General features: G+C 37.1%; 1 protein-coding gene across 23 annotated transcripts in view; it reads left to right on the top strand.

Moving 5' to 3' along the window:
• Neb (nebulin) overlaps positions 1-26,937 on the top strand; it is a 205,500-nt gene that overhangs the window by 25,712 nt on the left and 152,851 nt on the right. For all 23 annotated transcript variants that reach the window (XM_063259068.1, XM_063259067.1, XM_063259083.1 and 20 more), the window contains exons 14-36: positions 391-495; positions 593-700; positions 797-901; positions 1,244-1,342; positions 2,601-2,705; positions 3,925-4,032; positions 4,117-4,230; positions 5,706-5,807; positions 5,894-6,001; positions 6,088-6,192; positions 7,177-7,275; positions 9,222-9,326; positions 9,872-9,979; positions 10,064-10,177; positions 15,733-15,930; positions 18,523-18,630; positions 19,886-19,984; positions 20,726-20,830; positions 20,911-21,018; positions 22,830-23,141; positions 23,230-23,436; positions 25,714-25,818; positions 26,471-26,578. In XM_063259068.1, the coding sequence (XP_063115138.1) occupies positions 391-495; positions 593-700; positions 797-901; positions 1,244-1,342; positions 2,601-2,705; positions 3,925-4,032; positions 4,117-4,230; positions 5,706-5,807; positions 5,894-6,001; positions 6,088-6,192; positions 7,177-7,275; positions 9,222-9,326; positions 9,872-9,979; positions 10,064-10,177; positions 15,733-15,930; positions 18,523-18,630; positions 19,886-19,984; positions 20,726-20,830; positions 20,911-21,018; positions 22,830-23,141; positions 23,230-23,436; positions 25,714-25,818; positions 26,471-26,578 (2,835 nt within the window). The remainder of the gene's footprint in view (positions 1-390; positions 496-592; positions 701-796; positions 902-1,243; positions 1,343-2,600; positions 2,706-3,924; positions 4,033-4,116; positions 4,231-5,705; positions 5,808-5,893; positions 6,002-6,087; positions 6,193-7,176; positions 7,276-9,221; positions 9,327-9,871; positions 9,980-10,063; positions 10,178-15,732; positions 15,931-18,522; positions 18,631-19,885; positions 19,985-20,725; positions 20,831-20,910; positions 21,019-22,829; positions 23,142-23,229; positions 23,437-25,713; positions 25,819-26,470; positions 26,579-26,937) is intronic.

Below are 26,937 nucleotides of genomic sequence, written 5' to 3'. Positions count from 1 at the left end.
GGAAGTAAATGGGGCTGGGGATTTAGCTCAGCAGCATAAGTGCCTGCTCGTGAGTTCGATCCCCGGTACCGATAAAAAGGAAAAAGACAAAAAAAAAAAGAAAGAGCAAAACAACTGAGAAATACAGGAGATATTTTCAGTGAAGGGCTTGGTCAGAAGTGGCGGATTGTTTTTTTGTTTTAAATTCTTGAAAATGTTCAATGCTTACACTTTATAATAATTGTTACAAAAAAGGCTCATGATTGGTGACATGCTATGAATGATTGTCAGTTTTTAAGACAGCTGACAGGTAATATCTTTTTTCTTTTGTTTAGTGTTGGAAAAATACAACTGTTCTAATCAGTGTGGGAGTGACAGGAATCTACTTTAACTGATTTTTCTTCTTTACAGAAATTATACAAGGAAAACTATGAAAAGACAAAGGCAAAGAGCATAAATTACTGCGAGACCCCCAAATTTAAGCTTGATACAGTTTTGCACAACTTCAGTAGTGATGTAAGCAGTCCTGCCATTACCCTTTCTGTTAAAAAATAGATTGTCATTTAATAAATAATTTAGTCATGCAATAAGTAAAATATGTTCTGTCTTTCAGACCAAATATAAAGATTCCTACTTAAAGAATATTTTAGGACACTATGTAGGCAGTTTTGAGGATCCGTATCATTCACACTGCATGAAAGTCTCAGCTCAAAACAGTGACGTAAGTTCTGAGACAATTTTTGACTTCTGGAATAACAGATTTGGGGGCATGAGCAAAATGGTTGCATCCATACATTGGATTTGTTTCTCCTCATAGAAAAACTACAAAGCAGAATATGAAGAGGACAGAGGCAAAGGCTTCTTCCCTCAGACCATAACTCAGGAGTATGAAGCAATCAAGAAACTAGATCAGTGTAAAGACGTAAGTCTGTGCTAATAACTTCAAATGTTACTGCTCTCTGTAATGTCAGGATATGTTTAAAATTCTGGTAGTTTACAAATAAATATAAGCAAGGAAATTGTAAGAAACAAAATTTATTTTATGTTATATATACTTTATAGCTCTATACTTCAAGAGCTAATTTTAGCTTATTTTCATAAAGAGGTAGAAATTCAAAAACATGGGAAAATTTCTCATACACATATAAGAGCATCTCTTAAAAACAACGTGGTATTTTACTACCAGTTTAATTTCTTTGAGGGCTGGTGTTGCACTTTTGGATCTGACAGGAACTGCTAACCCAGACTCCTTTCTCTCTCACAGCACAGCTATAAAGTCCACCCGGATAAGACAAAATTCACTCAAGTAACGGACTCTCCTGTTCTGGTACAAGCTCAAGTCAATTCCAAACAACTGAGCGATGTAAGTTTCTCCAAGTATCCAGGAAATCTAGTTCTGAGGAAGAACACTTGTGCAGACCATCCACTTTTGTTTCTCTTTTTTGTGGTGTTAGGATGGAATTCAGGACTTCTTGTCTGCTAGACAAGTGCTCTACCACCCAGTTACTTCTTTAGCCCAAAACATCTGATTTTTTTGTGACATTTATAAAAAGGTTATGTAAATTTTAGCAAGTTTAACTTGTATATTCTGTAGTCACCTAAAATATTTCTCCATTTAGTTTCTTTGAATCTTTTTAGGCGAGTAGCACTTTTGGTAAAATTTTTCTCTAAAGCAAACAGAGTGTAAAGCATTGAAAAAAAATATGAATTGTAGAATCAGACAGAACTTCCAGCTCTGACGTTCATGACCAACTTGCCAAACTCTTTCATGTTTCTATGCCTCGTATTTTCTGTTTTTAATTTGTGGCTGTTTTGAAAATCAAGGTCAAGGAGATGTATGTATTCTATGCGCCGTGGCCCAGATGAGATAGTCAACATTTGAGAGAGATTTCTCTCTCTCAAGTAAGTTTTTGGAAAATAGAGACATTGAGACAAGTTTTTCCATACAAATTTTAAGTGTGGATTTCAAAATTTATGTTAAATTCAACAGATAAAAATAAAAATGATCTTATAGATTTATGACCAGAAATGAAGGCTTCAGTCAGCACATCAACAGTCATGATGTGTAGAAATGATTCATCAGTAGGTGACCACTGACGGTGAAAAGAAAGGCAAGCTGTGTGTCCCAGAACCTCCAGGGCCAGCTGTGGAATGTGTGGAGCTGAGAAAGCCACCTCATTTTGTTTTACCATGTGACACAGGTAGTAGCAATTGTCCAGGGTCCAGCACACAAGTTTAGTAACGCAGGGTGTCCTACCTGACCTCTGCACTCACCTCTTTTGTTTATTATTGTTGCTGATTGTTTTATTTCTTTGGTGTTTTGAGACAGAGTCTCACATGTAGTTTAAGCTGATATTGAACTCACTGTGTAGCCCAAGTTGGCTTCAGACTTGCAGCCGTTCTCCTGCCTCAGCCTCCCCAGTGCTGGGATAACAGGCATGTGCCACCACACCTCGCTTGAATTTCTCTTCTGATCTCAGCAACTTTATCAGTTACCTCAAAAAATATCAGATACTTCACAAAATATACCTGACAAGAGAAATTTTGAATTTGGAAAAATTCTTCTGAACTAATTAGTTCTCTTTCTCTCTGTCCTCCTCCTACCTCCCCCTCTCTCTTAGCTAAATTACAAAGCAAAACATGAAAATGAAAAGTTCAAGTGCCATATACCCCCTGATACTCCTGCCTTCATCCAGCACAGAGTCAATGCTTATAACCTGAGTGATGTAAGTTCCTCATGCACTATATATACCCTGTCATGTACTGCCTCTTTGCAATTCAATGTATGATTCAGAGTTCAAGATGGAAAGAACTATTAACATTTGTATCATAGTCCTATGTCTCTGTCAGTATAAGGTGGGATTCACCTTATAAAACATGTGTAGCAATCTTGGAAGTCATTTCACTTAGGCAGTCTTAATATGTTTTAACCAACCCTCTAAATACCATCACTCATGTGTGATTAAGAGCAATTATATATATATATATATATATATATATATATATTTTTTTTTTTTTTTAAATGGGGTCTCTGTGTTGCTCAGCAAGCTCTTGGGCTCAAGTAACATACTTACTTCAGCCTCCCGAGTGCTGGGACCACATGTCATTGTGGCCAACCTTATTAACTGGAATTCTTAATGTTAGATCTTTAAACCATACATGTATACAATGCCATAATTCATTTTTAGGACTGAGTTATTTTTAGATACAATTGCATTCCATTTATTTCTCAGGCCTATAATTTCTTTATTTCACACAAATTATGCTTATTTTATATGAAAGAAAACTATAGTAATAAGAATAAAGGGCAGAAAAGTCAGGAGTCCATGGAAAACTTTGATTTTCTAAACTAAATTTTATAGAAAAAATTTCACAGAAAAATCACCATCGAATGTCTTAATTTCTTCAACAATTCCATAAATGAGTACTGAGACTAACTGGCATCACTGTGGATTGTAATGACTTATGAAATAGCCTTTGCTTAAGATTTAGAAATCAAGGGGCTGGGGATTTAGCTCAGCGGCATAAGCACCTGCCTTGCAAGCAGGTGGTCATGAGTTTGATCCCTGGTACCGATAAAAATGAAAAAGACAAAAATAAATTTAGAAATCAAAGAAAACGATGCCTTTGTATCATTAGAAGTAAGTTAACTATAGAAAATCTGTACTACTGTATAAAATATTGTTAGGAATCGAATATTAAGAGTAAAAATGAGAATTAAATTAGTTCGTGAAAGATTCTAGTGGAAAGTAGAGAAGCTTAATCTTGGAGAATTAGAGGCCTTAGCTTGAGGAGAATTGCCTAAAATATGTACAATTTGTGATATGATGAAGAATGTTCATTTGCTTTACGTTAAGACAAGGTAATTAGTTACTGCTTAGTTTTTAAGTGTGATGACATAAATATCACTTTTGCTGATTCCTTTGCTGAAATTCACCTGTCTAGAATGCTTATAAGCACGACTGGGAGAAGAGCAAAGCCAAGAAGTTTGACATCAAGGTGGACGCCATTCCCCTGCTGGCAGCCAAGGCCAACAGCAGGAATGCTAGCGACGTGAGTATGGCCTGTGGGCTCAGGCAGGGCCGCCTCGGGACGTCCCCTGGCGAGTGGGGTCCAGCATGTGTGATGTCTTTGCAGGTGATGTACAAGAAAGACTATGAAAAGAGCAGAGGGAAGATGATTGGCGCCCTCAGTATTAATGATGACCCCAAGATGCTGCACTCTCTGAAGACAGCCAAGAACCAGAGCGATGTGAGTGTCCTGTAAATCGTTCTTACTTTCAAATGTGGGCTACACTTGCTGTTTACCACGATCGTGGGTTGGCTACTAGCCCAGCCTAGGTCTCAGATAATAAATGAAATACGAAAGTGCAGATGATTAGAAATGATGAAGTTTCTTCTTCTCACTGATATCTCTGTATTTTGAGATGATAGCGAATTTTGCAAAAGTTTCCATAATCTCTTTAATGTTGCCTGTTTCATTAGGAGGAAAAATATTCTAGCCTTGTCATCTTCTTTATTATTTTTCCTAGAAATGGCTCTATCTCTTAATAGGTATAAATATGTGTAGTACATGTGCATGTATGTGCCCATGGGATGCTCTGAGCTGGTTAAGACAGTTTGCAAATACATATGCAGAGAAATAAAAAGCAAGAGGTGAGAAAATCAAAGACAAATAAGATAGGGAAACCTACATGCAGCATAAGCTGAAAATCAAAGTTTCACACTCTAAGAATTTTATAAATTACTGACCTCATTTTGAAGACTATAAGATACTGAAAGCAAAACTTCTTGCCAAGATTGCTATTCTAATTCTTAGCAAGAAAGATTTCTCTCTCTCTTTCATATTACTTACAAATATTCTTGTCTTTATTGAGTATATTTTTTGGATTTCTATATGAGAGCATTAAGCTGGGCATGGTGGTGCACTCCTATAATTCCAGTATTTGGGAGGCTGAGGCAGGAGGAATATGCAAGTTCAAAATCAGCCTGGACTACAAAATGAGCTCAAGGATAGTCTAAACTGTAGAGTGAGAGCCTGTCTCAAAAAGACAAAAAAAAAAGACTCAATGTATATGAGGAATAAAAGAAGATATGAAGAAATGGTCATGCTTCCAAAGGGGTGATCAAATCTTATGGGGTGATCAAATCAATGTATATGAGGAATAAAAGAAGATATGAAGAAATGGTGATGCTTCCAAAGGGATGATCAAATCTTATATCAAGTGTTTGGTTGATTGCTTTTCTAGAACTACACCTACATAATTTATCTAAGGTTTACCTTGTAACTCATGCCTTATGTTGCACCAACTTTTTAAAAAAATAATTTTCTTCCACATTCAAATGAAGCAGACTGCTTTAAGACAAACAGTTACTTGGGGTGCTTTAATTTATTGAGTCTGAGAAACATTAAGATGAATAATATAAACATTTTTGCAGCCAGTATAAAACATGAGCCTGAAGTTTACATTCTGCTCTTCTTTTTTTTTTTTTTTTTTTTTTTTTAATTGGTACCAGGGATCAAACTTACGACCACATGCTTACAAGGCAGGTGCTTATGCTGCTGAGCTAAATCCCCGGCCCCCATTCTGCTCTTCTGCGTAGCAAAAAGTATTGGCAGAAAAAACACAAATTTTGTTCTGTTGGTTAAAGTACAACAGTGACATGAATGGCTTTTTATTTCATGAGACATTTTTCTTTGTTTAATTTCCTTTTTCTCTTTGACAGAGGTTATACAAGGAAAACTATGAGAAGACAAAGGCCAAGAGCATGAATTACTGTGAAACTCCTAAATATCAACTTGACACTCTGCTGAAGAATTTCAGTGAGGTTCGGAAGGCCTTGGTCATTCTCAGGAGGGAAGGCTTTCCTACTGCTCGACAGATAATGTGAATTACCTGTGTTTTGTTTTTCAGGCTAAATATAAAGATTCATATGTAAAGAATATTTTGGGACATTATGTTGGCAGCTTTGAGGACCCCTATCATACACACTGCATGAAAGTTTCTGCTCAAAACAGTGACGTAAGTTTGAAGATAGTTACCCTTCAAAGAGACATTGTTTGGGAGTAGTAGTGATCTTGATCTATTTTTGTTCTTTCTTATTATAGAAAAGTTACAAAGCAGAATATGAAGAAGATAAAGGGAAATGCTACTTCCCTCAGACAATAACACAAGAATACGAAGCAATCAAGAAGCTAGACCAGTGTAAAGATGTAAGCCAGCTGCCCTGGATTCTTGAAATTGGGTTTGGGATTCTTGTGACATCTAGTGGTAAATCTAGCAGGGTTTAAATGCTAACCTAGCATATAGCAGTTAGCAGATGTTAAATTTTAAGTTTTGCTGTTTAGGTAGAATTGGGGAATACAAAATTTATTATGAAGAAATCCCTTCTCTTAATTATGAAATAATTTCAAGTTTTATAAACCTCTGTTCATACATGAAATCAGGATAAAAGGAAGGCATGCAAGCTTGTGATAGATGGGTTTCCATCACTCAGCACATTTATGGATGGTGGTAGCATGCTCCAGGCTCCGTGCCAGGAAAGACTAGGAAGTCAGGTGAGCTAGCCTCCTGGAGCTTTCACTGGCATGGAAAAGACAGACAGTAAAAAAGGAAGAGAGCACAGAAACAAGGAAGATAGCAGGCAATAGTAAAAAGACTCAAATACAGTGATGATACTGAATTACAACAGGATGATATCAGAGAGACAGTGATTGCTTGGGCGTCTTAAATTGGGAGGACAATAAAAGTCTGAAACAAGATGTGCAGCTATGCCAGAGCAGGAGTAGAGAAACAGGACAAACAGCCTGAGGAGAGAAGGAGGAATTGAAAGAGTGAGGTGGCTCAGATAAACTGGCAGAGGGGAGAATAGTAAGAGGTAGACGGTTAGGAGATGAAAGGGAGGATCCTGCAGCGATTATGAACCAAGGTACAGTGTCAGCTGAATAGCAAGTACAGCGGGGAGCCATGGTAGGGCTCAGCACTGGGAGATTAATTCAGCAGCTGAGATGCAGCAGAAAAACTAGGGGTAAGTTCAGGGAAGAAACAAGGGAGAAAGGGAAGAGCTCAAGAGTACATCAATCAAGTTTTCTGGAACAAAACGTACTCTATTTTGACTGGAACCCTTCTATACATTAGTGTACATGGAACAAGACTATACACTGTAAAATTTCGTTAAAGGACATCTTCTTTTCCAGCATACCTACAAAGTTCATCCAGATAAGACTAAATTCACGGCGGTCACTGATACTCCTGTACTGTTGCAAGCACAGCTCAATACCAAGCAGCTCAGTGATGTAAGTGTCTTGATTTATGTAAATGTGAATGGCCTGGAGTGTGTGACTTATTTAAAATGTCAGCATTTACATGCTTAATCTTCATAGACTCATCTACTATCCCTGTAAGGCCATTTTTCAGAATTTGTCTAATAAAATGCAAATGAAGCTACTAGATTGAATTGTAGCCTGAAGAAACCTGTTTTAGATAACAGCAACGATAACTAACTGATTTTTAGTAGGTACACATTACTTACTAGGATCTGTCACAGGCACAGCAAAACTTCACATCAGTTTAAACAGGGCCAACAAAGGCATCTATTCAAGTGAGTAACAAGGCAAACATTCCTACTCTTGAGTTTGCTAAGAAAAGATTTATTTGCTAAGTCTTGTTTGCTAAGACTTTGTTTGCTAAGAAAGAGAGGACACTAACAATAGTTTAGGCAGAAATAAGGAAACGGAGAGAATGATACTACAGGATTGAAATAGGAAAGCATGACAAGAAGAGCATCTTAGATGAATGGTCAAGAAAAGTCAAAGGCAGGAAGGTTCCAACCATGCCAGAGTAAAGGAAGAGCTTCTCAGACATTTACATTCTCAGTCTGAGTTTCTCAGACATTTACATTCATGTGATCACCGGGTGACTCTGTTGCAGTGTGGATTGTGAGGGTGAAGGTCTGATTCTCTAATAAACTGCTAGGTGCTGCTGTTTTTGCTTGTATTGATAAATCATACAGTGAGTGGCAAAGTACTTATGTAGCTAAAGTCCTCAAATACAACACACCCTCTCCAGATAGGAAAAGGAAAGACACAGGTAATTCTACTATAAAATCTGTTTTAGTCATATAAATTAGCTCATATATAATCAGTCAAGATGTGAATAGTATCAGTGTCACTTAGAAGTCATATCAGTTCATATGCTACTTTTCCTAGCATATTTTGTGATCCAGTAAAGAATGGCGAGGCACTAGCTACACTGACCACAATGACCTCAACCAACTACAGATGAATACCATGGTGCACATGGTGTCTGGTTACTGACATTTTTCCTGTTGGCTTGGTTATACTGCAAGCCCTGTCTTGGGGGTACTTATTGTACAGTTCTCTTTAGTCGTGTGCATTTTGCCTTTAGGTCAAAAATTCAACAGCCTCGTTCCTCTTTACAATTCCTTCATCACCTTTAAAAAAAATGTTAAAGTCCTATGTTTAATATTTTTAATAAAAATTTGTATCTCTTTCTAAGCATGTTAATATTTTACTGAGAATTACTATTGGTTTGGTGACTGCTCTGATTACAGAATTCCATAACTTTGGGGTTTCATGCTTTCCAGGCACGGCCCAATGGTGTTGCTCTGATGTTCCCTGTGTATATAGTGTAATGGCATTATAAAACATGAACTCAAGGTCTGCTTAGACCATAATTCATGAAAGAATGAGTAACATTTCCTGATTTTGACAGGCTTGAGTACCTCTGTAATGCTTTTTTCTAAAAATCAGTACTAATGACTTTGGTATATACCTTGTTCCACATAAATTCAAAGAAATGCTTACCCTGACCTGTTCAGATGTCTGCCTTAGTCTATTTTCTGTTGCTGTAACAAAAATACCTGAGACCAAGTAATTTATAAATACAGGTTTATTTAGTTCATGGTTCTGGAGGCTGGGAAGTCCAAAGGCATGATGCCAGCATCTGGTGAAGTTATATTATCCCTGCATCATTGTTTGGTGGAGGGCATCACCTGGCAACACAGACATTAAGTTAGTCAGAGAGCTGACTTTTAGACCAAAGCCACTCATCAATCCACGATTGATTAATCCATTCATCAGCTCAGAACCCTGTGACCAATAACTACCGATGGGTCCTGTCTCTCACATATGATTGACATATGACTTTAGGGATTAAGTTTCCAACACATGAAAACAGGGGGACACATTTAGCCCACAGCAATATCCTCTATTGTTTTCAGCTGAATTACAAAGCAAAACATGAAAGTGAGAAGTTCAAGTGCAGCGTGCCAGCAGATGCTCCGGAGTTCATCCAACACAGAGTCAATGCCTATAACCTGAGTGATGTGAGTACCAAAGCCTCTGCAGCCTGTTTGGGGTGCATGAAAAGAGGAAATGTTCTGGGAATTTGTTTAAAAATTCAGAGTTAGAAGTTATGTTAATCAACAATTATTGAGGTTATTATTGATGTGAAACTAGAGCCTTCAAAGTCCCCTGGCTTTTAAGACACTCATTTAACTCTCAGATTTCATTTTCTACAACTTTTGCTGCTTTCAGAAGCATCCTTTCATTTACCTTTCTGCAAAATCTCCAGAGGTTTACAAAATCTCTCCCATGTAGTTGTCACATTTTATCTTCTCAAGTGGCTGTCATTTTATGTTTTAAAAAAATACATGTCAGATAACAGTCTTTAAAACACTTGCAGAACATTAAAAAGAGTGCATGGTACTTCTACAGTGGTAGGGAGGAAGACCTTGAAAGATAGATAAATCACTAGTTAGGCTAAATTTGGTAAAGTAAAGGTGAAAGAAGTCTGTATATGTGGATTTTTTGGATTAATCTGTGCTCAATGTTGTTTTTGTAATTTCCCTGCTGAAATCTTCCTGTCTAGAATGTTTATAAGCACGACTGGGAGAAGAGCAAAGCCAAGAAGTTTGACATCAAGGTGGACGCCATTCCCCTGCTGGCAGCCAAGGCCAACAGCAGGAATGCTAGCGACGTGAGTATGGCCTGTGGGCTCAGGCAGGGCCGCCTCGGGACGTCCCCTGGCGAGTGGGGTCCAGCATGTGTGATGTCTTTGCAGGTGATGTACAAGAAAGACTATGAAAAGAGCAGAGGGAAGATGATTGGCGCCCTCAGCATTAATGATGACCCCAAGATGCTGCACTCTCTGAAGACAGCCAAGAACCAGAGTGACGTGAGTGTCTGTTTGAAAATGGCTGCCCTGCTAAATGCTGGCTGGGAGTGGCGTGTGGAGGTTTCACACCTGTGGGCTCTCTATGTTCACGGGAAACCAATGAAAAGAAGCTTAGAAGTACAATGATTTGCTAGACCCTCGTACCTCTCACATTTGAGGGAAGCAATTATTGATACTTGATGTGCATTGTGCTCTGAAAAGCACTTAACTTAATACTTAATAGAATATAAATTGTAGCTCTCAAAATCTCTTGGAAAACAGCACAACATGGTTTCATGCTTTCTTTTCTTCTTCTTTTTTTTTTAAATTTTATTTAAGGAAAAAAAGAAAAAAACAGTAAAAAGGTACATGTTATACAGAATTTCAGAAAAAATAAACAGTAGGAAATCACTAGTTAATAGATTATATATTGTCATCTTAGAAATAGTTGTTCAAGTTACAAGATTAAAGCATATAAAGTGGACTTTCAAACAGTGAGACTGCAAACAGTTCTGTTCAATTATCCAATAATACTCAGTAATATGTTTATCTATCTTATACACTTAAATATACATGCAGTTATATCCATTAGAGCACTTTCTTTTCCTCTGTTTTTTACAATGACAATTATACATTTCGGGTTTTATTACTCCCACAGTTCTTATTACTTTTTTTTTGAAGAGGATAAAAGCAAATGTGACATAACAAAATAGAGTCAGTTAAATCAAAAGGATGGACATAATACGTAATATAAAAACAGAATACAAGGTGATCAACAATGGTTACTATAATGCCTCTTGCTATCTTAAAAAGAACTGCCTATATCATCAGTTATAATAAAATTGAACAAAACAGTAATGAACAAAACCAATAGAACCAAAACATTGGAGACATTACAGGACTTCAAAAGAAGATAATAGCCAAACCAGAATGGGTGTCATAGTGAATCTTATTGTCTTCACAGTTGTTGCCTATACTCTCAAACTTGGTACTATCAAGCAAAACAGAATAGAGGAAAAACAGTCAAAACAAGATGGTGAGAGCAATACAGGATTTCTAATCAAGTTAATAGGAAATCAAAGTGGGTTACTATAATATATCCTGCTATTTTTTATTTATTTTTTCCCTTAATTAAAAAGATAAAAATAAAAAAGTAAATAATAAAAAAGGAGATTGAGATAAAAGAGGACATAACAACAAAGCAGCACAGGTCAGAACATAACCATTTAAGCAAAATAGTGTTTCACCATGAGATATCCCAATATAAAAGTAGTTTCCATAGTGTCTCTTTCCTTGAAATTTTTGAGTATAACTTCGTATACTGTAGCATCAAACATATCAAGACAATGTAAAACCACTCAAGAGAATGACAGTATTACAGGGTATTTAGAACCAACTAACAGAAAATGAACAATTGGTTTCTGTATAATCTCATTGTCTATAAAAGTTTTTGTTTGTATTATCACATATAATAAAATCCAATGAGATACAACCTGTTAAGATCGATGGAGACGGAAGAACAAAAGCTTGATGGGACTTCAAAACTAGATGATATTAAATCAGCACTAGCTATTATGATGTCTTGTTTTCTCCAAAATAGCTGTTCCTACCATCCAACCTTCTCTGCCTCATTTCTGTTGAGCTCTTTTTCTGTGATTAGTTGTCAGTTTGTCTTCTTCATTTCGCTTTCTGCTCCATTCATTGTGGCCTCTGTGCCACTGTTTCTGGAATCTTGGTATTTTTCTTTTTTAGAATGTCCTGCAGTATTCTCTGTAGAGTTGAATTGGTGATTGTAAATTCCCTACTTCCTCTTTATCCTGGAAGCACCTTGTTTCTCCATTAATTTTTAGGGACAGTTGTGCAGGATATATCAATCTTGGCTGGAGGTTATTATCTTTCAAAGCTTGAATTATTTTCCCCCACGCTCTTCGTGATTTGATGGTTTATGCCAAGAAGTCTGCTATAATTCTGATGAGTGTTCCCTTGTAAGTGATCTGTTTCTTGTCTCTGACAGCTTTTAATATTCTGTTCTTATATTGGATTTCTGAAATTTTGATTATTTTATGCCTGGGTGTAGTTCTGTTTGGGTTGTAGGTGGCTGGGGTCCTGTATGCCTCATACATCTGAGTATCTTTACCTTTTGCTAAATTAGGGAAATTCTCCTTGATTATTTCTGTGAATAGCCTTTGTAGTTCATTTGTTTGTGTCCCTACTTCTTCCTTTATGTTCTTAATTCTTAAGTTATAGATCCTTTTATCATCTTCTAGCCTTTGTATTATTGATGTTTGTTTCCTTGTTATTTTTAAGAAGTTTTTCATTTCGTGCTCCCACATTACAAATCTGTCCTCCAGTTCAGATAATTTATCCTTAGTTTCTTTCAAGCTGTTATGCTAGCTTTCAATAGAGTTTTTAGTTTCCTGGTAATCTCTTTGAACCTTTTTCATGTATTCTATGTTTTCTCTATTTTCTCCATCAAATAATTTTCCCCTTTTTTTCTATTCTTCCATTTCACTATCTGTTTTTTCTTGGGCAGTGCTTAGCATTTCTCTAACTATTCTACTTTTATCTTGCCTTATTTCATTAAATACTTCACTTTTGAACTCGTCTATGAGGCTCTGGAGATATCGCTTTATGTCTATTGGTGCCATGTCTGATATTGCATGTTTTCTGTCCTCATTCTCCTTTGCATTTACCTTTCCTGGATCAGTGTTCTCAGGATTGGGGACCAAGGACCCTTTCTTGTTGCCTCCTCTTCTCATATTTTTTGTTCCTTCCCTATGGGTATCTGTAGGAGGCCCAGTTTCTTTCTTTGTGGGTTGCAGTTTGTTTGAATCTGCCAGCTAGGTGTTCCTGCCCACTGCAGTGTATTAGGGAGACACAGACCAGGGCAGCATGTGTTGGGCCCACCCCTCCAGGTCAACCTACTGAAGGCTTCACTGCTAGGGTGTACTGCCAGGCTCAGGGACCTGGTTTGGGCTAGCCTGGTCTTAGTCCATGGCCTCACCCAGGTCAGGCTCTCCCCACCAATCCCGCTTGAGAGGGGAATATGCGACTAAAGTCACTGCAGCAACTTGTTCTGGCTAGTCTGCCCAGTCCCAGAATGTCCTCTGTTGGAGCCTCCTAGTCTGTGGAAGGGTCCCCATTCCTCTTACTCACCGCAGGTCGATGCAGGGCTCCTTGCCAGTTCTGCTCTCAATTTGGTTTGCTGATTCCTGCTGTCAAGAGCTTTTGCATCTCTGTCCCTGCTGTGCCAATTCAGATGCAGCAGCAGTGGCAGGAAATTCAAATTGTGGTTTCCAGAGGCTCAGGTTCCAGCTTTGGAGCTGAGATTTTATCTGTTCCTGTCATAGCATTGGGATTGCATTTCCAGTTGGTTTCTCTCAGCTTAGTTTGTTCCTGGGTCGGAAGGGTATATATCTACCCCTGCTTAGGACTCCCCATACCACACCATTCCTGATTCTAATCTGGCTATCTCAGAGAGCCTCCATAGCTGCTGTTATCTATCTGCCATGTTCTCCTGGAAGTCCACACTTTCTTTTCATTGAAAAATGGTGTTTAAAATGATTCTAAAACTGTCTTTACTTTGGAACAAAGTCAAGAGTTATAAATGTAAAATTCAAGTATAATGGTCAATGATTTTTTAAACTTTAGTAATTAGTATTGGAATAAGCCTAAGAAAAGTACTTCATTGATTATAGACCCCCTGAGAATATGATAAAAAATACTTGGACCACTTATCTAGAAAAAATAAAATTTTATTTTCATACTGTTTGCCTGAATTTCAGGGAATTCATGGATTTCTTAAAGAATATCTATGAACCATCTGTTATTTTCCAGTTATAATTTTTAGTATAGAAAGACAAATACCAGCTATTGCAAATTATAATATACACTATTTATAACAACAGCTTATGGGTGATAACAGTGTTTGACATAGCTTGCAAATACTAGATTTTCATGATGAAGGAAGATGTTTATGTCATTTACTTGGATGTTAATTTAAAATTTTTAATTTTGATTTGTACTGTGATCTAGACATATCTTCTGTGTTATGACAATATGCAATACTCATGTACATAGCACTCTGTTCCCTAGTTCCTTATGCCTTCTAAACTCAAGAAGACTATAATTCCCTTTTCAAAAAGATTATAACCTCCCTTTTAAAAAGAATATTATAGCTCCTTTTTGATATCACATATATCTTTATCTTTCGTTTTTCATTCAATAATGGAATGCATTAGATCAGTAGGCACAAAATAAATCAGTAAATATTTGTTAATTGATTGTTGTTGACAACTTAAATAAATAGTAATTTGCACCTTATATCCAGGTTAGATTCTGAGTTGCAGGAATAGGAATGAATTTGTATCTTCAACAGCATTTTATATATACTGCTGTCACCCCATGTGAACATGGACAAATTCTGACAAGAGTCAAAATAATTTGGTAAAGAACACTCTACATACCAATTACTTTTGTAACATTGCTTGATTAGTCTCATTCTCATAAAAAGTAGCCATTTTTAAAATGTTCTTGCATACCATAATAAATTTCTGGATTTTATTTTCATAAGCCAGGGTCTAGATTGTACAATTAAGTGATAGATTTTTTTCAGCAAAAATGGTTATCTGCATATTATGAGAAGGAATATCAAGTTCCTTAAGCTAAAAAAAGAGATCATTTGTGAAAGAAATTGCTATAAAAGATTTATAATATACATCTGTTTGTGATAGCTTGGTCACATGACTATAGGTAGATAGGGTGGAATTATTTCTCTAAAAGCAGTGAGTAAGAATTTTTGTTTCTGTTAAGGTAACTGGGGAGTGGATATGATGAAGCCGGGAATCTGACCTACTTAACACCCTGTCTTACGTCTAGAAAACCACCAGTGAAGGTGTTTCCCAAGGCCCAGACAGGACATTTGGTTTATGAGAACACTATAGCTAAAGACCAAGGTTACTTGCATGGCTCGGTTTCACAAACTTTTGTCCACTGAGTTCTCATAACTGCTGCAATCTGAAGTGTCTTTTAACTTATTACCAAATTAAACTTGTATGAAAACAAAAAACCTTTGCTCTTCTCTCTGGGTCTTTTCAACTGTGAAGAATATAACAGCCAGGCTGGAAAATTATAACTATCCATTTAAAATGGACTCTAGAAAGCTAAGAAGTCTACTACAATCCTATGTGTGAAGTAGGCATTTTATAAAAACAGAAGTATGAGGTTACTGTTCTGTGATTTTCATTAATTAAAATAGTGCTTCTTGCTGGGGAAACTCTTCAAAGTAGAGTAACGGTAATGGCAGTAATACGTGATACTGGTCCTGGAAAAGCATGGCTGAAGCAGGAGGCCCGTTCATGATGCTGGCTGCAGCTCTCTCACAGTTGCCTTTGATCCCAAAACTATTTGAAAGGATTCTCCCATGTATGATTTTCTGGGGAATTGTGACAGATGAGCAAATTTGGGGGCAAAATAACTACTCAGATGTTTGTATCTGTTTCTTCAGATTGTGTTTACTGTGCTTTTCTGGAACTCCATTAAGGATCTGTGGTAACATGATCATTTCCTATTTATAGCGTGAATATCGTAAAGACTATGAAAAGTCAAAAACTGTCTACACAGCACCACTTGATATGGTCCAGGTCACTCAGGCTAAGAAATCTCAGGAGATTGCCAGCGATGTGGACTACAGACACATCTTACATAACTACAGCTACCCACCAGATAGCATCAACATAGATCTCGCCAAGAAGGCATACGCACTGCAGAGTGACGTGAGTAATCAGATTTTTGTCCAGCCCCTCTTTTGACTGTGGAAACCAAAAGGATTTCTAAATGCAGTACTGTTTTTGGCCCTTTACAAAAGCATCTGCGTTGTCCTTTGTGTATAAACAAGTAGGTAATAGGAAGCTACCCTTGTGTTCTGTAGGAACACAGCCTTCACCCTAAGGACACAGGGACTTGGCATGGACTCCATTTGTGTTTCCCTTTGGAAAACTTTAGCAACCTTGTTGGAATAACCTTGCTGATAAATTGGAATAAAACAAAAGAATTGTTTTGAGGATTCAAATGCAAACCAAGGTTTGCATAGTACCAGGCCCTAGTAAAGTCCTCAATAGAAATTCACTATTATTATCATGTAATTATCAAAATCACTCATTCATCATTTTCAATTGTTTGTATATAGATTGCTATTTTTTTTTAAGACTAGTCAATGCAGTAGTGAGAAGGGGGGAAAGAATAGAACAAGTTCAATCTGTACTGACTGGGAACAATCAATTGAGATAACTCACTACCTTCAGACCAGCCTAGATTACTATTTTGGCTCAAAAGAAAATATCCTAAATTCTTTTTCAGAAGTGGGTTTTTTTCTATAAATCAAAACTTCTTTAGATAAAGTAATTTATCTGAGATATACAATTATATACCTTAATTATCAATTAAGGTGTTTTAAATATGATAAAATACACATGATATAAAATTTACTACTTTGCCATTTTTAAGTGTACAGTTCGGTAGTGTTAAATATATTTTTGTATTGTTGTGCAACCAGTGTCTAGAATTCTATATTGCAAAACTGAAACTATATACCTATTAAACAAAAATTCCCCATTTCCTCCTCCCCCTAACCCTTGGCAACTGCCATTGTACTCTCTAATTTTATGAATTTGACTAAGTGCCTCCTTTATGTGGAATCATACAGTGTTTATCTTTGGTGGCTGGGTTACATTACTTAGCGTGATATCCTTAAAGTTCATCCATGTTGTAGTTTTTGTCAGAATTTCCTTCCTTTTAAGGCTGAATAATATTCCATTATATGTACATACTGTACCACATTCTGTTTGTTCTTTCATGTGGTAGTGGATATTTGGTTGTTTTGACCTCATAGCAACATGAGAATAATGTTCCTATGAGTATGTGAAAGTGTCTTTTAAGATTATTTTTAATCTCTATTTTGAAGAGCAAATATATTTATTGAGAGGAAAAAAATCTTATGTCTGAAAGAGAGATTAGAAGGGGTTCCAAGTGGGTTGCCCTAATCTTTTTAGATATATATCCAGCAGCTGAATTGTTGGATGTTATGTTGTATATTTTGATTTGGATCATATGGTAGTTTAATTTTTAATTTCTTGAGAAACCATTATACTGTTTTCCTACTAGCTAAACAGTTTTATATTCCTTTTTTAAATTATAAAATAAACCATATCCTAGAAGGCAAATTACTTTAATATGTTTGCAAGAATTGAAAACTCTGTATGGAATTAAAAACAAAGAAAAAAAGCATTGTGCAGAAAATTAATTTCAAAAGATGAAAAATTTGTAATGTCATAAAATTACAAACACAAAAACACTACCATTAACAATTTTACTGCATGCATTATTATCTTGTTATTTAATTTTTCTGTTACTCCATCCCAAATAGATTTTAAGCCTCTCAATAATCCCAAATGCCTTCTTGATTTTTGTTATTCTAGTTAAGAGAAGCACACTAAAGGACAATTTGAATTTTGTATCTAGAATACATTTTAGGTATCATCCATGGTCAGACAACAAAAGTGGTGGATTCTTTTAATAAAATGAAGTAATGTTCACCAAATAAAATTGCTTAATGAGTGCCACTATTTCAAAGTGTTTCATTAGCTAAACACCCTCAATGTTATAAAAATACTACTGTGTTGGACGGTACGTGTGAAGTACAGTATGTACACGCACTTTGGTTTGGACAAACAGCTACTACCTAGTCTTATCTAATTAGAAAATGAACAAAATTGTCTACCACCTTCAACATGACCTTCAGTATGACCATAGAAACATAATACTCAAAGTTGCAGGGAATAAATGTCTTACATTTGATTATTTAAGCACAATAATTTCATTTATTCTTTGAAATACAGATATATATATATATATATATATATATATATATTTTTTTTTTTTTTTTTTTTTTTTTTGAGACAGGGTCACATCATAGCCCAGGCTGGCCTCCAATTTGCTATGTAGCCCAGATTGGCTTCAATCTCCAATCCATCATCCTCCTACATCAGCCTTCCAAGTTGGAATTATAGACATGTGTCACAACACTGGACTGAAGCAGAGTTCTGAACTGGGTTTTTCTACATTAGAGTTAGAATTCCACATACTTCCATTAGGTGGAAGACAGGATAAAGTGGGATACAGGCTAGTCAGGAAAAAAAAAATTTAGGACTGTTAGAATCTCTCACCAAAGAAAAGTATAAAGTAATCTTCATACATGGGATGTTGACTTTGCTCAAAGATCTTAAAAGCGTCTGGATGAAATGTTAATGATGTTACCTAACAAGGATAACACTGGGCAAAGAAAGGTCATGTTTCTTTTGGTGTTCCAGGCTGAATACAAAGCTGACTACAACAGCTGGATGAAAGGCTGTGGCTGGGTGCCTTTTGGGTCCCTGGAAGTGGAAAAGGCAAAGCGAGCTTCAGACATCCTCAACGAGGTAAAGCCTTGGGCGTGTCAGAAAGCAGCTTGTGATAGTATCATCTAAAACACTCAAAGCCATAGGAAGTGTCTCCTTTTCTGCTTCATTCTCTGGTCATGGTTGCTGAGGGAAAAACTACAAGCATGAGTTACCCAAGTAGATAAGCATACTCCTTTATATCACCCAGATCATTCGTGTCAGCCATTCATAAGAGAAATATCTTAGCAACTTTACTAAGGAATAATTTGCATGCCATAAAACGCCTATTTTAAGTGCATTGCTTGACAGATTTCAGTCAGTTCATGAAATTGTGCAGTCACCACCACAAATGCATTTTAAATGTTACCAATACACCGGAAAGCTCCCCGTCAAATTCTCACTCTCACTGTCAGGTCAAGTGCTGGTCTACTTTCTACCTCTATAGATTTATTTTTTCTGGAAATTTCTTTTTGATCTGGCTTCTTTTGTTTCTTATAATGTTTCTGAGGTTATGTTTCTTCCTGTGCCTTTTTTTAAAAAAGTTCAGTAATATGCCTCAGTGTGGAAGTAGCACAAGTTGGTGGCCTCCTTACCTGTTGGTGCATGGGTGGGTTGTTCCTGCTTGGGGTGGTGATGAGTAATGGACCTGTTACAGAAATCTATGAAGAATTTACCGTATGTTATATTCCTGGTGCTTCTGAGGTAAGTATATAAATTACTAGACCATCTAAGAAAAAATGACAGTGTTGCGGCTCTTAAAGCAGCAAGGTTGTCCTTCTGTTAACTGCTGCAGGCTCAACGTGGTCAGGTGACTGCACCATCATGGAGCGTGGCTACAGGGGCCACACGGGCTGACAGGGATCATCTTTATTGTTCTTGCTGCGTGGTATTTTTATTTTTGGTGAAAACAATTTTGCCTCCTGTGAGTGTCAAGGAGAGAGTCCTCAAATCCCCTTGCTTACTGTTAATCCCTTAGAGAATGCTGTGATGTTTCTGGACCTTGGTTAACTGCAAGGACATTTTTCATGTGATCAGCAAGAAATTGAAGCAGTACTTTCAGTCTGGTACCTGAGAGTTATATTGGTCTGTACTCCTGAGTCACCTAACTAAATAGATCATTTTAAACATCGATTTTGGCAATGTATTCATTTTTCATCCAAACCTATCAAGATTCTAGTATTTTCACACTTTAAAATCAGAAAAAAAAAACATGTCTCCTAGACAAATTTCAAGGATTTCAATGTTAGCCTTCAGTGATGAGTAATATAATTTCTCTTTTTGATCCACCAAACAGAAAAAATATCGCCAACACCCAGACACACTCAAGTTTACCTCAATAGAAGATGCTCCAATTATAGTACAGTCTAAAATTAACCAGGCCCAGAGAAGTGATGTAAGTATTCTCCTGTATCTATACTTTATTAAATGTTACCTAATATGAACATATTTGCATTCCAAATTCACTGGTCATCTGTAACTATTGTGTGATCTAAAGAGCCTCCCTGACATGAACACCTGCATATTTCTCCAGCTGTTCATACAAACACACCTCATTCATATCTTTTGGGTATTGTCTATACTGCATGCCTGTCCTTGCAGCCACTTGATATTGCTGTCTAAGGAAAAGATAAGAAAGTCTTATTTTGATGACAACTACAAACTATCTCTAGAAATGACCAGAAAGAATGAATACAGATGCTACATAAAATGGAGGAATTACATATTAAGTCAAAACTAGGGCAAAAATCATATACAGTAAAACTACACCTAGGTCTCTTTAATTACCCACAAAATACAACATAGGTGTCTTATGTCTTTATTAGCTTTTCCTATGCTTGTGAAAATGTCTGCAGATTAATATTTTTATTGGGTCACTTCCTGGGGTAAGTTCTACCAAGTGACCCTACGTAGGCCCAGAGATTCCAGTGCACAACAGAGATCATTGCCAACACCAATTGGACACAAAGATAGGACCTTACACAAGTACACATGTAACCTAAATCCCTACAGATGAATATGGGGACTGTATAGAATGTCTTTCCTGAAACCCTGGCTATGCAGTAATGATTGTCTCTGAAATTGTTTTCCTGTACTATTAAATGTTTCTATTTGATTGTGTACTTTTCTTTTCTAGGTCGCTTACAAAGCCAAAGGAGAGGAAATTCTGCACAAATACAGCCTTCCAGCAGACCTGCCACAATTCATTCAGGCTAAAGTTAATGCCTACAATATCAGTGAGGTATGGGCTCAGGCTGATGTGCGTGTTCAGTCTCCACTAATGCAGTCTGGAGCTATCCTCAAATGATATTTTTCTTTCAGAGCATGTACAAAGCAGACCTGAAAGATTTGAGCAAGAAAGGATATGACCTGAGAACTGATGCGATTCCTATCAAAGCTGCCAAGGCTGCCAGGCAGGCAGCCAGTGATGTAAGTCCAGCTGTGGTCACCTGTGTAACTAGAGAATGTGGGTGGGCTTGGTGCCTGACAGGTTACCCGAAGTCACTGCTTCTGCTGGCCCTGACTAGAAACAAATCTGGCTGAAAACTATTCAGTAAAGAAAGTTCCCTAAACGGATCCAAATTTTCTTGGCGGGAAGGATTGGCATAACTGTCTACTAATGAGTTCCCATCAAGGCTCCTAATTTAGAATCCTTGCCTACACTTCTGCACAAATTCACATTACTTCTCATGGAAATGAAGAAGCAATTTAGTATTTAAGTTGTAATAGTCTCCTGATGACAAAATTTTATCTCAAAACTTTTTGAGTTCGTATGATTTTCTTCTTTTCCCTTCATTACATCTAGAGACTGACGTATTGGCATTGAGCTTTCAGACTCAGAATCATAAGACTTAAAGGGGCTGAGAGTGTTGCTCAGTAGCAGAGCTCATATGTAGTGTGCATGCAACCCTGTGATCTATAGCACCAGAAACATTAAAAGTATTTATTTCTGTTTAATTCGAAAAGCAAACTGAAATTTTTTCTAAGAGCTTTGAATAAAAGTGGAGAAAGCTATACCTGTTGTCCCACACAAAGCAGAAATCCCTCCCCTACCATTTTTGCAAACGCTGGCAGGTTTTTATTTTGTGAGTCTCTTTGGCTCTTGGTTTGCGCAGAATGGTTTTCCTTGAAGTCACCTGGGGTCTTCCCTGGTGGATGTACTTCTCTTTCTGTGCTGCACAACCCAGAGATGGAACAGCTGTTTGTTTTTGATTCCCTTGAAGATTTCAAGCACAAGGTTACTGATTGATGTGAGGTCAAATTTGTAAAGACATTGCAATTAAATAACAAGTATCTTGTCTTAAACCTTCCCACTCAGATGCCCTTCCTCTCTGGGTATTTTCCTCCTGCTAGCTGGGGCCTCATATACCACAAATGTTCCCTCACAGCTCTGCTCCTGTCTCCAGGGTCTACTCCAGGCCCTTGCTTTGTTGCTCAGAGCCAATTAGTGTTCTTCTGCTGGCCTTGGGATTTCCTTTCCATAACTAAGGACTCATTACAATTCTACTATCACAAAATTCTCTGACTAATCAAATAACCAGGTACTTGGAGCTCCAACAGCACAATGTCATCAGTAGAGCTTGTGAAATATTTATCTTTTCATTTTACTTTCCCTGTGTTTCAGCGGAAAGGAGCAGTGTGGATCCTTGTTTTGTCACAGATATGAATTAGGATAATGTTCCCACACAGCCTCTCTTGCGTAGGCAGCAATAGCTACATACATTTACATGGGTTCAAAATAGCAGTTTTATTTTACATCTTAAAGTACAGTTGGCCTTTCATATCCTCAGATTTCTTACCCACAGATTTAACCAACTGTGAATCAAAAATATTTGAAAAAAATTTTCACCTGTGTTAAACATGTACAGACTTTTTCCTTATCATTAATACATAAACAATATATAACAGCTATAAAGCATTTACATTGTATTAGGTGGTATAAGCAATCTAGAGATGACAAAAAGTATATGAGAAGATGTGCATAAGTTATATACAAATACTCTGCCACTTTGTATGAAGGACTTGAATATCCATAAATTTTTGCAGATTGGGATGGGGCTGGCAGTTCTGGAAGCAGTGTTTTATGAATACTGAGGGATGATTGTATCTATAACTGAATAGCTGTTTGTTATTGACATATAGTAATTTGTGAGGATCTCAATTACTTTAGTCATGGATTCATAGTTCAGTTACAACTTCAAAATTACATTCTAAACTATGTCTACCTTTGTTTCCAAAAGGTTCAGTACAAAAAAGATTATGAAAAAGCTAGAGGAAAGATGGTTGGCTTCCAAAGTCTCCAAGATGATCCTAAACTGGTGCATTATATGAATGTGGCCAAGATACAATCAGACCGGGAATATAAAAAAGACTATGAAAAGACAAAGACCAAATATAACACACCTCGTGATATGTTCAATGTTGTGGCAGCCAAGAAAGCACAGGATGTTATCAGCGATGTCAACTACAAACATTCTCTGCACCATTACACCTACCTACCTGATGCCATGAACCTCGAGCTGTCTAAAAACATGATGCACATACAGAGTGACGTAAGTGACCACACGCACACCTTGGCACCTGCCTTTCCTGTTAGGGCTGCTGACCAGCGCCCTCACTCTCCTCTCTCCCCTTGCCTAGAATGCCTACAAGGAAGACTACAACACCTGGATGAAGGGCATTGGCTGGATACCCATCGGCAGCCTCGATGTAGAAAAAGTCAAAAAGGCGGGTGATGCCCTGAATGAAAAGAAGTACAGGCAACACCCAGACACCCTCAAGTTTACCAGCATCGTGGACTCCCCAGTTATGGTCCAGGCAAAACAGAACACACAGCAAGTCAGTGATGTGAGTAAATCAAGAGAAAGAGGACAGAAGGAATGAAGGGGGCTTTAAAAAATGCCAATAGCAGCGCATTTTTAATTCTTCTGAGCCAGAATCTTTTCCTTTTAAATGTTACTTTCTACATTTAATTTAAAAATAAAATTACTATTATTTTTAGTTTGCATACATATTCTTTTTCCTTTAAAAACTCTTTTTTACTTTTTTAAAAAGCACATTTTCCTTTTGAACCATGTTTGTTCTTTGAGACAGAGCTAGACTGTTCTTGAATTCACTTTATAGCCAGACTGGCCTTGGATTCACAGTGATCCTCCTGCCTCACCTCCCAAGTGCTGGTGTTACAGGGGTGCACCACCACGCCTGCCTCTTAACCACCTTTACAAAAGGTGTGTGTGTGTGTGTGTGTGTGTGTGTGTTTTTTTTTTTTTTTTTTTTTACCGGTACCGGGGATCGAACTCACGACCGCCTGCTTGCAAGGCAGGTGCTTATGCCGCTGAGCTAAATCCCCAGCCTCCCCCCTTTTTTTTTACCGACAAAAGGTGTGTTATTGAATAGGTTTCACGTGGTTCAAAAGTGCTGATACTAATCACATACACAGAATTTAAGTTTGTATAACAGACACTTTATTGTGGTAAGTTCTTTGTACCTAATTCTATGTTGTTTATATTTGCTTTTTTGTATAAAATATCAATATAGGGGAATTATATATATATATATATATATATATATATATATATGTATGTATGTATATGTTTTTGCTCCTTATAATTCAGGATACACAGTGTCATTTTGATGTTTTTTTTCAGTGATGATTTTATATATATGCTGTGTCCAAAGTCAAAATTTTTATTTTTCATACTTTTTTAAAACTTACATGAATTCTATCTGCTAAGTATTGTCTTCCAAAAGGGAAATTTGATATACAGAACCACAAGGACATCAAAAGCATGCACTTGTTAATTCATTTAATGAATATTTTTGAACATTTCCCATGTGTCAGGCACCACATAGTGTGTGCTGATGGCACAAGGACGAAGCGGTGGAGGCTTGGTAGAACTCAGGAATTAGCAAGATTACAGTACGAGAGCGTACAATGGAGGGGTAGATACGAACAGCGATTGCCATACAGAGAGATAGCTACTGCAGGAGGAGGAGAAGTTAAATAAACACAAGGAAATGGGTAACTGCCTACCAGAGGCTCCTTAGCAAATAGGGATGGGCGCATTTCCGGCCAGCGGAACACCATAAAGACAGGTACTGTTCCACATAGTCATCCTCGGGAAATGAGGAGATATATTCTAAATGGCAATTAAAAGACTGAAAATCTACTTGTGACTCTAGATCTTAGTTTTAGTAATTAAACAATTCATTCATTTTCTATTAACAAGAAGAAGATACACTAAGATGCATACTTCACATACAATAAGGTTTCACATCACATGATGTCTTTCAGTGAAAAGTATATGCAATTCTTTAAAATGACCAAACGAGGTAAATATTGGGCTGGGTATGTTGGTAAATGTGAAATGGTAAGCTTTGTAAGAGTGCTGAATTCATGTGTAAGTACCTTCCTATTAAGAGGAAATTATTACATAGTTTCACTGATACAATTATAATTGAAACACTTTTAGCAGAAAACAAGGATTAATTCTAACTACTGTTACCTCTGTAGAGATGAAAAGCCAAAAATGAAATAATAAGAGCAAAAACTTATGAAACTTTAAGAACTGTCAACTTCAATGGCAAAGAATAAACTTATCTGCCTTGGAGAATTCCGTTATACATATTAGGGTTTTGAATTTTAATCTACTTTCCCTACATTTCTAGCAGCCAAGGTTTTACATTATGTTAAAGGGTTTTTCCTTTTTCAATTTTAATATGCTAAATTGTTGGATCTTCTGAAAATAGTGTTTGTTTTTTAAATAGCAAAATGTCTTCGATTGATTGATTGATTGATTGATTGATTTGTGACATTAGGGGTTGAACCCAGGGTCTTTCTTTTAAGCTATATCTCCAGCCCCTGCCGGCATTAAAATTTTTTTTGAACAGAATCTTGCTAAATTGCTAAATGCCTAGGTTGGGATTGAATTTCCTCTTCCCTCAGCTTCCCAGAGTGTAGGAACTACCGGACATGCACAACCACGCCAGGCTCCTTTGTGATTTTTAACAATAGAAACAAATGAGGGAAAATGCTAAGAATAACTCTTTGTAAACATGTAATCGGTTGATTTCACTTTTTGCACAGTGTATGATGTTTTTTATTGTTGTGCCTGTGTGTTGCAGATTTTATACAAAGCGAAAGGAGAAGACGTGAAGCATAAATACACAATTAGTCCTGATCTTCCACAGTTTCTCCAGGCCAAGTGCAACGCTTACAATATAAGTGATGTAAGTAGGATCTTTGATGGGGTGTAAATCCCAGACCTGGCAAGAAAATGATAACATTTTAGAGAAAGTCAGTGCCTCAACAAGTGTACAGTACAGTTTTCCACACAGCCTCCAGTGGAGCATATTCCCGGATGCTGATTCTTTAATCCTTGAGTTGGCCATTTTTAAGGTAGAATAACAGTATAGGGTGTAATATTCCTTTTTAGGTGGAGTCCACCATCTATTCCTCTAAAACTTCTACTTACTTTTCCAAGTTTTCATTGGAGAAGGCTATTTACCCTACAGGAAAAAGAAAATAAGTGAAATCCTGGTCTTCTCTTGACCTTTTTTTCATCAGCCTGAACAGCTTTGTGTTTCTCTTGTTTCTCACAGATCAGTGTTGCCTGAACCTTTATTACTCCCTTCTGGGTCCCCTCCAGTTTTTGACCATCCTTTTCCACAATGTGCCAAAACCAGATTGGGGAGAACAATTAGTGCAGGGTCCCACAATTTCCTGTTAGATGTGATGTGTGGTGCTTTGCTAACAGGGTATGTTTAGGGGATACCTTTAGAGCCTGTCTGACAAAAAACAAAACAAAATCCCGGCAGCTGGGAGAAATCGCTTTAGCTGGATGCCGACAACATGCTGACATCCTTTTGGTTTCCCACCCAGGTCTGCTACAAACGGGACTGGCATGATTTAATAGCCAAGGGCACCAATGTCCTGGCTGACGCTATTCCCATCACTGCAGCCAAATCATCGAGAAACATTGCCAGCGATGTGAGTAAAAACTTCAGGGGAATTTGAGTGGTTTTGTGTTTAAAAAGGAATCACCTGGGTACTTGTTTAAATGGATACCTCGCTGAAAACACTACGTTGACTTCACAATATTTACATTCTGCACATATTATTGTTTTGAAAACCTGTCACTTCTTCAACATTTTTGTGATTCTTTTTGGTTGACCCCACTTGGTAGAGCTGTCATAATCCTGACAGTGGCTTTTTCCCCTGCTGTGCATAGCCCAAATTACCTTTGTTGACACATTCCCCTGACAGCTTGCATTTATTTTCAATAGGAACTCACCTGGGTGACACTAATGTATTAAATTCAAATGACTGCTTGCATCATAAGTATTAAA

This window comes from Cavia porcellus, unplaced genomic scaffold (genome assembly GCF_034190915.1).
Source record: "Cavia porcellus strain 051 isolate PalLab524CR breed Dunkin Hartley unplaced genomic scaffold, mCavPor4.1 scaffold_12, whole genome shotgun sequence".
In the NCBI taxonomy this organism is placed as follows: Eukaryota; Metazoa; Chordata; class Mammalia; order Rodentia; family Caviidae; genus Cavia; species Cavia porcellus.
The sequence above is the reverse complement of the archived record's forward strand: the minus strand, read 5'-3'. Positions and strand labels throughout refer to the sequence as shown.